General features: G+C 58.5%; 1 protein-coding gene across 1 annotated transcript; it reads right to left on the reverse strand.

Annotated features, from left to right (window-relative positions):
• Window positions 1-2,965: 2,965 nt before the first annotated feature.
• Window positions 2,966-5,687, reverse strand: Ier5l (immediate early response 5 like). The gene has a single exon (XM_027936623.2). It carries the CDS (start codon window positions 5,496-5,498, stop codon window positions 4,266-4,268), a length of 1,233 nt encoding a protein of 410 aa, XP_027792424.1. The 5' UTR covers window positions 5,499-5,687; the 3' UTR covers window positions 2,966-4,265.
• Between the last annotated feature and the right edge of the window lie 7,208 nt (window positions 5,688-12,895).

A 12,895-nucleotide genomic window follows, 5' to 3' on the forward strand; every position in this document is an offset into this window, starting at 1 on the left:
AATTAAATGAACTAATGCATGCAGAGGCACTTGCTGCTCTTAGTCACTGTTCATGGTGGACAGTTAGTGTATTGCATGGGCTGGGCACCAAGCCGACACTCTGTAAATGTGTCCAAGACACAGCTCCTGGTGTGTCTGCACTGTGCCAGAGGGACACAAGCACACACACACACACACACATACACACACACACACACACACACACACACCCAAGGCTCAGGTCTCAGTGCCAGTGGCCATTCTGGGATCCTAGGGCATCCCCAGCCCCTGGCTTCTCTGGAGGCAGCCTGCAGTATTTCAAGGCACTGGGCTGTCATCCCAGCAGCTCCGCGTTGCTGGGAGTGCAGTTTAGACTGAGCCCTGAACCATGAATCAAGGGCAGCAGGTCCTGTGGTGTCCTAGGAGCTGGAAAGTGTGTAGGGGGAGCTGGTCAACCTGAGAGAACAAGGGGCTTCTTGGCTTCCTGCGCTGCTGTTCTCTGGAAGCTCCCCCTCCACATTCCCGGGAGCCTCCAGCCTCTTCCAATCCCCCAGCTCCCCAGCAGCACTCAAAGTCCTGCCTGCGGGCTCTCGTGGGGTCCAGCTGGTCTCTTTGCTGGAGGGAGAAGGGCTTGTCTGTGGACCTGGTTGGATTTCTGGGTTTTCTGTCTGCCTGAGCCCAGCACTTTCAGAGGATGCCACGGCCTGACAGCACCATCCACGCTCAGCCCCTCCCAGAGCCAGTGTTTCTGTGTGCTATGCTTGGGAGCTTTAGTCTCTCTGGATGTTCAAGGCTGGCATGTTGCATGCTGTGCCGGTGGCCCTAGGGGTCTCGAGTGGGTGAGGAGAATGCTTGGAGCATGGTGTGTTGGAGACAGTGCGCTCGGCCAGCTCCAGCTGTGGGTGCGGAGCCCAGCACAGTATCAGGGCTGTGCAGAGCGCTGCTTGTGTGGAATGTCTTAGCGCGCTGGTAGGTTGCCAAGGGGCTTGTTTTGGGTCACGCATTATGTTCAGGGCATTAACCCTTTGGGTGACTACCGAAGGTCCCTGGGCTCTAGGAAGATAAAAGGGGAGAACACCTCTCTTGGGGGGCTCGCAGCACTCCACACCCAGCTTCAGGTTTCCCTAGATCCAATGTGCCCAGCGTGTTTAAGCTGAAGCTCAAAAAACCTGGTGGGGAGGTGGTTGGCAGGAGCACCCTAATCTGGTGTTCTGCGGATTTCAAGGCTCCTGTGTCGCATCCCATCACTGACACTTCTTTGCCATAGGGATCCCAGGGCCGGTGCGGAGTTCCCAAGCCGCACGGCTTTCTGTGCCCAGCACCGCGCTCTCAACAAAGGCGACCGACCACGTGCCCTTCTCATCGCGGACCTGGAGTGGGAACAGAAGCGGCTTCCGGCCCCGGCTTTCGCCCGGGCTGGGTGAAGAAGCTGTGCGGCGCCCGGGTGCAGCGCGGAGCAACCCCCAGCAGCCCCGCCGCCCCCGGCTGTGCCTCGCCCACTCCCATCCGCAACCGCTGCAGCGCCCTCGAAGCGGCGCTAGGGGGAGCTCTGGCAACTGGCTTGGTGGATTGAATCAAAATCGTGCATCCAACAGCTATTTCCTTGGACTTGCAGGGGGAAAATGGGGAGGGGTGAAGACGCACTGTTCCCCCTCCTCAGCAGCTTCAGACTCCTCCCGTGGGAGGCCGAGGAAACAGCCCTGGGGTGTGTGTGTGTGTGTGTGTGTGTGTGTGTGAAGGTGCCTTTCCTCCCAGTAACTCACGCCTCCAGAGCCTCCCTCTTTCCCCCCACCCGTGTCACGGACCTTCACTGCCCCCTGCGTTCTAGAGAGTGTCCCCGAGAACTTCGCCTCGATCGACACCGGGATCCAGAGCCGAGCCTTCCCCCGAGACTGGATTGTGTTCGCCTCTCGGAGTCTGGGCTGGGCTGTCTTGGCAGCAGCCCCTCCTCTCGCTGCGGGAGGCGTGAAGGCTGGGTGGGGGGCGCGAGCCGTCCTGCCGGTGGCTGGGAGGCTTGTGCAGGAAAGGGGAGCGCGGGGGCGAGCCAGCGAGGGCTTTGGGGAGACACCGACAGAGGCACTATCAAACAGCAAGCAGGCTGCTGCTTTGCTTATTACCACCCGCCCCCCCCCGCCCCGTCCTGGTCTTTCTTGCCTATCCCCTCTTTGCAAAGCTGGAACCACCCCGCGAGCCCCCAGGCCTGAGCCGCGGTTCCAGATGTGAATTTGGTTCCAGTGGGGAGAACGCGAGCTTCCTCCGGGCCTTGGCACATTCTCCCACTCTGAGGTCATTCCGTAGGTGGTCAGAGGGGAGCGCGCGCCTGGAGCCTTCCTGCCTCCATCCACTGGGGAGGGAAGAGAGGCGGGAGGAAAGGAGAGGAGAAGGAGAGGGGAGGGGCGCGAGGAGGGAGGGAGACGCCGCCAGCACACCACCAAGTGGCACCGAGCAGTGATAACAAACTCAACTTAAAAAAAAAAAAAAAAAAAAAAGGAAAAAAGAAAAGGAAAAAAACTTCCCAAGTTGCAGCCGAGACATGCGGACGTGCGGGCGGAGGCGCGGGGTGGGGATTGTGGGTGGCCCAGAAGCCCCTCGGCGTCCCTCCACTGCGGAAAGCTCAGACTTGAGGCCGACTAGGCCCTTCACCCGTGGCTACGCAGGGGACCGGCTGGAGGCTGGCTAGGTTTCCTGCAGAAGACCTCGGGGCGGCCGGTTCCCATGGGGGACAGGACCCGCGGGCGAGGGGGTGGGCAGGAGGCGCGCGGCACCGGCTTCATTCCCCCAATAACACCACTCCTCTCCCCCTTCCCGCTCCCACCCCCAGCCCTGCGGATGTGGGCAGATCCCGCCCGCCCAGGCCCTGGAGAGCTGGGGTTTGCCTGGGTGTGTGTGTGTGTGTGTGTGTGTGTGTGTGTGTGTGTGTTTCCCACCTCCCTCTATCCTCCCTGCTGACCCCAGGCCCATACGAAAACAAGGCACCACCATACTCTACAGTCGACTTTTTATTAAGATTATAAATTTAAACAAATAATCTGAACAGTTTTATCCGGTGATATACAATTCAGTATGCACAAAAATACAGAAGGACGAGGGAGAAGGGCCGAGAAAGGGAGGGTTGGCGACTTGTTTTGGAGTCCGCATGATGCTGATGGCAGAGAACCAGAGGGGCTGCAGAAGAACCCCACCTTTTTACAACAAAAGGATTTTAAATTAAACAAAATCTATCGAGCTGAAGACACAAGACAGGGTTCTCACAGGCTCGAACAATGCTGGTTTCATGAAATGCAACCTAAGACTGAACCAGGACAGTGCAACTTAGCAGCACACACACAAACACCACAGCTGACCAGGAACTTAGTGAAAAGTCTCCAACGCAGTCGGCGGTCCCGGCCCCTCCCTCCCCTGGGGCCGCCCGGGATCCAGGTGAAGAAATCGACTTCCTTTTTTGTTTAGTGAGGACCGCAATGCTGGGCATGATGGGAAATGTAGTCCGCCGTGCTCGCCCCCCACCCCTTCCCCAAACAGTGTTCAAGAGTGTTGGGGTGTCCGGCGCCACCCCCGAGTCCAGGAGACGGGTGGAGGAGGGGAGAAGAACAGAGCCAGAGGGGCGGGGAGAGGAGGGGCTCAAGACACCCGCCCCGGGAAGAAAAGAAAAAAAAAAAAAGTTGAAGTGTTTTCATTTCTGCCTTCTCATTTTGAGAACTTTGGAGGCCGCCCCCAGAGAGGAAATGTGACCCAAACGTCCCTTTTGGAGATTGAATTTGCCTTTGTTTTTTGCTCAGGATTTCACAAGACCCTTTCCTCACGCCACGGAGGAACTCAGGAGAGAGGAACGTCGGGCTTCCCGGGTCTGACAACTGATTGGAATCAGCGTCCCCGGCTCCGCACCTTCCTGCGCCGCAACCCCGGCGCGCCCCTGCGGCCCGGGCGCCCTGCCTCGCCCCCGGCTGCCCGGCACCTCCTCCGGGCAGCAGCCCTCCCTCACGTGGCAGGCTCCTTGCTAAACACCACTGCAATCACTACAATAAAAAGAAGGGGGAAAAAGAGTAGGAGAAACACAAAGCATACTTAAATAGGCGCTTTTCTCTCTGCAAAAATAAAGTCCAAGAATTTAGATTTCTTTTTTTTTATTTTACAATTTATAAAACATCAGCTGCCTCCCCCTGGTCGCCCCCAGCTCAGCCCCGAGTGGCCAGGCGCCCGCTCGCTCCCTCCTCTCGCCCCTTGGCCGAGTCTTTGTCTGGCCCCAGCCCCGCGGGGCCCCCGGGTCCCCGTGCCCTCCGGGGTCCCTAGAAGGCGACAATGGCTCGAGTCCAGGCGCCGAGACTAGCGAGCGCCTGCTTGGCGCACAGCTGCCCGTTGAGCGGCGGCGGCTGCTCGGAGGAGTCCGGCTGTCGGCTCACCAGCCCGGAGAAGCCCGAGCCAAAGATGGAGATCAAGTTTGAGATGTTGGACGCGTCCGGGGACGAGTCCGGACAGAAGTCCTCGAAGCGGGCGCGCTTGCAGGGGGCGAACGCAGCGACCCCGGGGGGCTCGGCCCCCAGGTCGCCCGCGTCCTCCTCGTCGTCGTCCTCTTCCTCCTGGCCAGGGTAATACTTGCGCTTGCAGCCCGCGGCGGACGCCAGGCCCGGTCCCGGAGCGCCCTGGCCACAGCAGGGGCAGTGGGCGGAGGCGCAGCAGTCCTGGTGCAAGTAGCCGTTTTCCACCGTGGTCACCACGTGAGTGTCCAGGTCCAGCACGGTGGTCTGGCTGCTGCAGTGCACGCCGAAGTCCGAGGGGGCCGGGTACGCGCCCCGGTAGAAGCCAGGGGAAGAGGCGGGGGCCGGAGAGGCTGGTGGGGAGGCGGCGGCGGCGGCGGCCGGAGGGGCCGCCCCCGGGGGCGCGGAGGACGCAGAGCAGGCGGCTGAGGCGCGAGGGTCCCGCGGGCAGAGCGCGGCGGGCGCAGGCGGCGGTAGCGGCAGCGGCGCAGGACCCGGCTGCAGCGGCTCCAAGGGCTGCCCGCGGTGGGGCGCGCCGTGCGGCGGCTGGAGCGCCGCGCACCCGGGCAGCTCCGAGAGCGCCCCCGCGCCGCCCGCGGGCGCCCCGGCCGCCGCCGCCGCGCAGCCCCTGGGCGCTGGGTGCTGGTGCTGGTGCAGCTGCTGCTGGAGGTGCAGCTGGTGGAGCTGGTGGAGCTGGTGCAGCTGGTGCCGGGCGACCGGCTCACGCGCCTCCGCGTCCCCGCCGCCGCCAAGTTGGAGCGAGCCGAAGTCGGCCGCGCTGGCCGGCATGCCCGGCGCTGCGTACGCGAGGTGCTGGTGCTGGTGGTGGGGCGGCTGCTGCTGTTGCTGCTGCTGCTGCTGCTGCTGCTGGCGCCGGTAAAGCTCGGCGTAGCGCTCGCTCAGGTAGAGCTGGCGCGCGTTGCGGAGCACGTAGGACACCAGGAGGTTCTTGTGCAGCTTGATGCCGCCGCGCTGGGTCCGGGAGCTGTGGATCTTGCGCAGGGAGATGCTGATCAGGCTCTGGGCGTCCAGGGCGCACTCCATGCTCCCGTGGAGACGGCGGCGGCAAAGCAGCTGCCGCCGCTGCTGCTAATGCTGCTGCTGTTTCTGTCTCAAGAAGGTCGCCCGGGCGCGCCGGGCAGGGGAACGGAGCCCAGGTCAGCGGGTCGGCTGCGCTCCGAAAGGAGCCACCACCATGCGCTGCGCGCCACCCGCGGGCTCGCGCTCCCCAGACGGCGCCAAAGCAATGAGCCTCTGCCGGCCCCGGCCCCAGCTATTTAGCTGAGCACCCGAGCCCCGCCTCACACCTGATGAGCCAATAGAAGTGCTCAGAGCCTCCCGAGTGACAGGCGCTGCCCGCCCCGGGGCCACTCGGCTGGCCAATAAGACCAAGGCGGTTCCTTTGTGCTATTCAAATACCGAACGGACCCCGGGCCTCCAACGCCGCCGCTGCCTCGAATGTTCTCCTGGGGCCGCCGCACCGCGCGGGACTCGGAGCCGCCGGGGTTGCGGTCTGCAACATGCGTCGCTTCGCAGCGGCCACGCAGGAGCCCGCAGCTTCCTTCAGCCTAGCTTTCTGGTGCTGGGGGTCGTTCATCTGAGTGCGGCGACCATGGCTCCTCCTCCTTCCGCACGGTTGGGCCTCACCTGCGGCAGGTGCGCGCGGCTCCCCAACTGACGGGCACTGGGCGCCTTCTCTTTTTCACCTGCCGGCCCCCGGGTGACCAGGGGAAGCCAAGGTCTCTGCAAGAGGCTTGTGGGGCCGCTGCTTGATACTGGGGGCCCCTCGAGGGAGAGAGGTTTGGAGGTATCTTTCACCGCAGAGAATGACTTCCTGACTCTTTGGGCCCAGGGCTTTGGGAATGCTCGCGCAATGCCCAGCCACCTCAACTCAGACACTGATGGGGGAAACCCAAGGATGGTGAAGTTTGATCTCGGATGGAGAAGCACCCAGGCCCGCCCAGGGAGCTGAGGACCTGCCTGCGGCCGAGGGCCCAGGTTCTGAGAGGACCCTGAGCTTCCTAACCACCAGTTCTATACCGCTTCTCTTCTGGTCTAACTAATGACAATAGGGACAATTCTTATGTGCCTTCTATGGAGCAGGCCCTTTCCAGAAAGGCCTTTATTGTTGAGGAGGGGCCTGAGGTTGGAGGTGTGAAATGACTTGGGAGGCACCCAGTTCCTGGGGACAGAGCTAAGACAGGGATCAGGACCCTGAGCTCCAGACCCTCATGTGTCCCCAAGGCAGAGGAGCTCATGACAAGTTTTGGGGACTGTTTTCCTTCATATCCTGAGCTATCCATGGTCCACCATCTCCCAGCTGGGGTCAGCGACAGAGAAGAGAGGGACAGGGCAGCGGGTTCTGGCGGCTCTAGGCCTGAGGGGCAGTGGGGTGACTGGTGCTCTGAGGGTTCCAAGGTGCCAGATCCGGGCTGCACGGCAGCTCCTGAGGCTCTCTCCTTACCTGAGCAGGGGTCCAGAAGTGGGTGAACTCAGTCCTCAGAGACCAGGAGAGATAAGAAGGACCTGTCCTGAGAGAGGTTGGGGCTGGGGTAGGGGAGGCCACTTCCTGTTGTTTCACATCCTACCTGGGGTTCTTCTGAATCTCTTTGTTCCTTGGACCTTCCTCAGTACATTCTTTGTCCCTAGGTGAGAGTCAAGAGACCCAGCCAGCCCATCCTGCAGTCTCGGGGTCTCCTTTTAAACCTAAGAATTCTCACAGTTTGTTTCTTCAAACAATTCTCCAGCACATTCTCAGTGCCAGGTGTCAAGAGTGGAAAAAAAAAGTCAGGGTGTTTGCCCATTTTTCAGATGAGGAAACTTGGACACTGACAATGTAAGGAATTTGCCCAAGACTGCGGGGCTCTGGGCGCAGTGCCCTGTCCTTCCCATGCCTTCTGAGGTCATTCTCAAACTGGTCCAAGACCCCAGGGACCAGTAGCACCTCTCTCCGCCATTCCCAGGGAAGCCAGGATTAACTTATAGGGGAATTGCTGAGCAAGCACATTTTATTTACTTCGGAGTGGTGATCTGGTGACAGGGACACCCAGGGCTGGGGAACCTGCTCACGTGGTGATACCTGTAAGAATAAAACTACACTGCCCTATATTTCTTCAAATCCCATTTCAAAGACACACAAAGGCTTCATTTATTTATGTTTGAAGTTCACCTTTGAGATGTCACCAGCATGTGGAGTGAATCTGTAACTTTTGTCCGACTTCCAGCCAGGGACATGGGCCTGCCACAGACAAGCCTGGAGCCCGGGAGGTAGTGTGGCCTTCACTCTTTTCTTGCCCAGTATTTACTGGGAACAGTAAGACAGTTTTAGTTGGAGTTGTTAGGATTTGAACCCATGTCAGCAGGTTCCTGAAAGTCAGCTTCTGTTGTGAGTGGAGCTGAGCCCGGTTCTCTGGGCTCAGCTCTTCGTGAATGTGCCCTCGATTGTTGGCCCCCAACCACCTGCTGTGAGGCCAGGCCTGCCAGAGCCCCACAGAAGCAAGAGTCAGCCTGAGCTCAGTCCTCTGTCATCCATTCTTGAGCTGTACCCCACAACCTGACTCTGCGGGTGCACCTAGAGGACGGGGTGGGGTGGGGTGGGAGTGGATAGTGGGCAGGGGGCCAGGCTCCTCACTTGGGCAACTCCTCTTGGTACTTCCTAATCTCTGATCCATCCACTGTCATGAAGCAAGTTTGGAGCTCCTTAGGGCCTTGCATTCCCTGGGGCCCGCTGAGAAGTGGTCAGTCTGCCCTGCTCTTCCCGTGGCCTCTCCCAAGGAATCCAGAGGTGGCCAGCAGGGAGGGCTAAGCCGTTGTCTAGCTTGATAAAACCTCTTGATCTTTTTTGGGGTGGCCTGGGCAGGGGAGCTCTCGCAGCTCACCAAAGGAGCCAATAGGACAGTGGGCTGCGTGGGGGGCTGGGAGGGTGCGGCTAGGGCTCCCCGTAGGAACCACAAGTGCTCATTGGCTGGGCGAGTCGCTCCCCTGTTTGTGTGCACCGTGGTTCATGGAGGGCGCTGCTGGGGGGGTCTGTGTGCACACATTGGGGCGCAGCAATCCATCTGTACCCTGTCAAGGGGGTGATGAGGCTTTTCGAGATGAAGGGCTGGTCTTTTTGTCTGGGCACCTGCACAAGTTTGGGGTGCTCACCTTTCCCCCTGGAGCTGGGGAGGTCTGGCCTGAGTCACTGCTCCCGGAGGAAGTTAATTAATGGCCCAGTATTTACCGAGTGTCTGCTGGGACAGCAGGGAGCAGGGCGCGGGGACTGCTGGGGACCTGGGCTCTGGTCAAGCCCCAGGGGGTGTCAGCCCCACCTCAGAGCCAGGAGATCTTTCAAGTGCACAGATACCTGTGGCCACCTTCTGGTCACCCAGGCTTGGGGCCGTGGTGTGGCTGGGAAGGTTGGGTTTCGCCCAGTGGCTCCCAGGGACTGGTTTGGGGACAGGAGCAGAAGCAAAGTGCTGAACTGGGGGCTTCTTCGTGTTGGGAGGAGGGGGAGAGACCTGGGCTTCACACATGCATTCATGTGTTTGTTCTCTAGGGAAATGTTTCCAGAACCCTCCTCTGGAGTCCCTGGAAATGGGTGAGGGAACAAGATGGAAAGTCACAGTTCTCAGGGAAACAGACAGGATAGATAGATGAACAATGTGGAGTGATAAGCCTGATTAGAAGCACTGCCTGGAGCCTGGAGGGGGTGGGAGGGACCCCGGAGCTGGCCCAGGAAGCTTCCTGTGGGGAGCCAAGACCTGGAGACCAAGGAGGGGGAGGGCCTTCTGGCAGAGATCAGCAAGGGGCTCAGCAAAGGGCCCGGTACACAGTAGGTACTCAATAAATGCTTGTGGAATAAGTGGATCAATGAACACAACTGTGCAGAAGGCATTGCTAGTGTTAGAAGGGTCCTAGAGACCAGGCTTCCCTCTCCCCAATTTCCAGATGGGTAAACTGAGGTCCAGAGACCTTAGAGAACTGGCCAGGAGCTAGGACTGGAATTCAGATGTCCTGCTTCCCAGTTCAGCCTCTAACTGCCCTGTCTCTTGGGTTGAGTGTGAATTGCTGTGGGAGGACTGACACCTGGGCTTTGGCCAGCACAGGGTCAACTGTTGCGTCCCTTCTGAGGCAGGGAGGCCATTGGGTCTTGGATGTGGGAGCTCTGGGCTGCATCTCAGGAAGGCCTGTGGCCGGTGGCCACCGGGAGCAAGGCTGGTTCCAGATCCAGGGCAGCCCTTTCCCCCAGTCCTGCAGGACCACACCCTGACACTGGCCCAGGTGGGTTCATGTGTGATTCTGAACTCGTAGATGGAGTTGCGTAGACTGCAGATACCGCTTGGTCTAGGTCTCTGGGCTCCTGGCATTGTTGGGCATACATTTGCTCACTCATTCCCTCATTCATTCATGGGCTGAGGGCTGGCCAAGCTATAGGGAGATGCCACACATGTCTCACTGCCCAGAGTTGGGCTGGGGAGCCTTTTTATCTTCTGGGCCAGGTCTGATCAACTGGTAGCATCTGCCAGGAGCTCTGGGATCTAACAGGTGCCCCAATTGATTAGTGATGTCTGCCAAGGGCTTAGCCAGAGTCTTTATGGCAAGTTTGCTGGAGTGGAGGATGGAGGAGCTGCTCAGTGCTTTGGACATCTGGGTGGTCTAACAGAGAGTGGGGCAGGGGGCCAGGAGAGGGGATGTCAGCCCCTGATGGGTGTCATCCCTGGGTCTTGTGCATTGCCTCCCTTGGGTCTATTGTCACCCTCCTCCAGGAGGTGCTCTGCGCATCGGGTGACTAGAAGGAGCACTGGATTAGTGGCACACAAAACAGGAAACTTCCCTCCCTCTTCTCCTTTCTCCAAATCCTTCCTGAAGCTGCACAGGCTGGGCAGGCCGGGGTTAATCCTAGGCAGCCTGGGTGGGTGTGTGCAAGGAGTGGGTGGGTGGGGGGCAGCTCTGCAGTCCCTGGCTTGGAGTTGTTTTTATAACTCACTTAGTGCAGACCTTTGTCCCCTTGCCGGCTCCACTGGGAGTTTCTAAGGAGTGAGAAGCTCTTTGGATCTTAGGAACTGAATCTTAGAATTTTATTTTTCATTTGCACGGTGGGGGCGGGTGACTGCACTGCCTGCACCCCACAACTCCCTACTCAGCGAATAACGACTGTAGACACCACTGTACCAGGACTCGCTTGAATGCGAATTATTTTTCATTAATCCTCAAAATGACAGAGCCAGGTGGGTAGTTCTGTAACCCCCATTTGAGTAAACTGAGACCCATAGAAGGGAAGCTCTGAATCAGGGAACACGCATGCCTCGGCCACCGCAGCGGTAAGAGCCTGTGGTCCGAGCTGGAGAGAGATGTCTTATTTATTTATTTATTTATCTATCTATCAATCATTTTCTGCAGTGCTGGGATGGAACCCTGGAGCATGGCGGTCCTGCCCTCTTAGCTCTTTCCTGCTTTCCAGATGGGAAAAGGAAGTAAGCAAAAAAATAAACAAGTCTGCACGAGGGTGACAAAGGAAGCCCGAGGAGGGCAGCCGGCAGAGGGTCCCCAGTCCTCCCCTGGGCAGGTCCCCTCCAGGCGTCCCGCTGCGCACCTCTGGGGCCAGAACCCTCCCGCAGTCTGCAGAGGCTGGGGCTCCCCCGTCTCCCGCTCCCCACAACTTGAATTTTTAATGTGGCTCCACAGAACAAAGCAGAGTTTCTGTTTTTGTTTCGAGAGCTCAAAACCCATTTCTCAAGTCTGAGCGGCCCTGCGTGAAGAGGCCGCGGCCGGCAGGGCCTGGGCCGTGGGTCGTCCTCAGCTGTCCCCAGGCTCCTTCCCAATCTTGTTTAATTAAAAAGCAAAAAAGAGGCCAAGTAGAATTTCCGTTCTGGACCTGGTGCTGGGCAGGGGCAACGGGCAGGGCACCCCCGGCCCCTCGGGGGGCTCAGGTGCCCTCGCGGCCTTTGCCATGCCGATGAGGAAACAGGCTCAGAGGCAGGAACGCGTCCCAGGCTGGGCTGTGGCCCTCTCCTGTGGGGGACACCCCCGGCCTCTAAGCCACACCCCCACGCCCCAGCTACTTGGCCTCCCAAAGCCGCAGCCCTGGCCTCAGGAGGGTGTAGATGAGGGAACCGAGGGGTGACGCAAAGGGGCTGAGAGGGGTGGGAGAGACTTACCGAGAAGAGCCTGCTGGTCTGTGAGTGAGGTGGGCACTACTTTTCCCCAGAACTGACCTCAGGATGTGGTAAAATGGGTGGCTCCCAGTGCCTTCTCAGTACCAGGTAGAAGGCGGCCTCTGGGACTCTGGGGCCAGGATTTGTGGAAATCGGGGAACCAGCGAGGGTTCTCTGCTGCTGGGGTTCATCTCTGCAGCAGGGGCTCACTGTCCAGCGCTCTGCCTCTGGCTGCTCCCACAGGGTCACCTGCCATGGCCCCGCCTGAAGGGAGCCTCATCTCCCTTCCTCAGTTCCTGGTTTCCTGAGGTTCCAAGAACATGGTTAGACTCACTGCTTCTTTCAGAAGGAAATGACAGTGAGCTGGGTGCGGCCACACCCGCCTGTGATCCCAGCCACTTGGGAGGCTGAGGCCAGAGGATGGCAAGTTGGGAGCAACTTAGTGAGACCCTGTTTCAAACAAACAAACAAACAAATAAGGGCCAGGGATGTGGCTCAGTGGTTAAGGGTCTCTGGGTCCAATCCCTGTGCCCCCCGCCACAAAAGGCAGTGATTTTTATAAAAGTCTGTGAGAGTTGACTATGCTTTGCCGCAGTAACAAATAATGCCCCAAATCTTAGAGGTTTGACCAGAACAAGTGTGTTTTCTTCTCATGCTCCAATTCCATGTAGTTCAAACCCTGTCCTCCAGCTCCAGAATCCTCTCACTGTGTGGTTTTACCAACCCAGAGGGCAGACAGAGGAGGCAGGAAGGTCTGAAGATAGTAAACACAGATGTATTACTGTGATGCCTTCATTAGCATTCCTCCCTGTCATTGGCCAGCAGTGAGTCACATGAAGCACGTAGGTGCAAGGGAGATTGGGAAATGTAGTCCTCAGATGTGCTCAGCAGGCAGATGACCCACTTCAGGGACTCTACAGCTTTGTTGTAGGCACAAAAGCCTTGAAGAATGCACAAGAGGAGGTTCAACTGATTTTTAGAGGCAAAAATAAACTAAAATGTTCTTAGCTGGGCGTGCGATCAACCACTGAGTTATACCAAGGCCTGATCTCTCATCTGTAGTATCATACACTGAATTTAATCTATTCTAAAGCACCCTCATCCCCATATCTGACATCTTACTGTTGATGACCTCTTAGATTTGAGAAGGGCTGGGTTTTTAGACTAGTGCACATTTATAGGCAGGCACGTCACACAACATATCTCCTTATTCCACAGTTGGTGACATGTAGGTTGGTTAAGGTAGCCTACTCAGTATTTCAGGGGCTTAGAGAAGGGAAAGGGGACCATTTTTTTTATTGAGAA

Source organism: Marmota flaviventris, chromosome 13 (assembly GCF_047511675.1).
Source record: "Marmota flaviventris isolate mMarFla1 chromosome 13, mMarFla1.hap1, whole genome shotgun sequence".
Taxonomy (NCBI): Eukaryota; Metazoa; Chordata; class Mammalia; order Rodentia; family Sciuridae; genus Marmota; species Marmota flaviventris.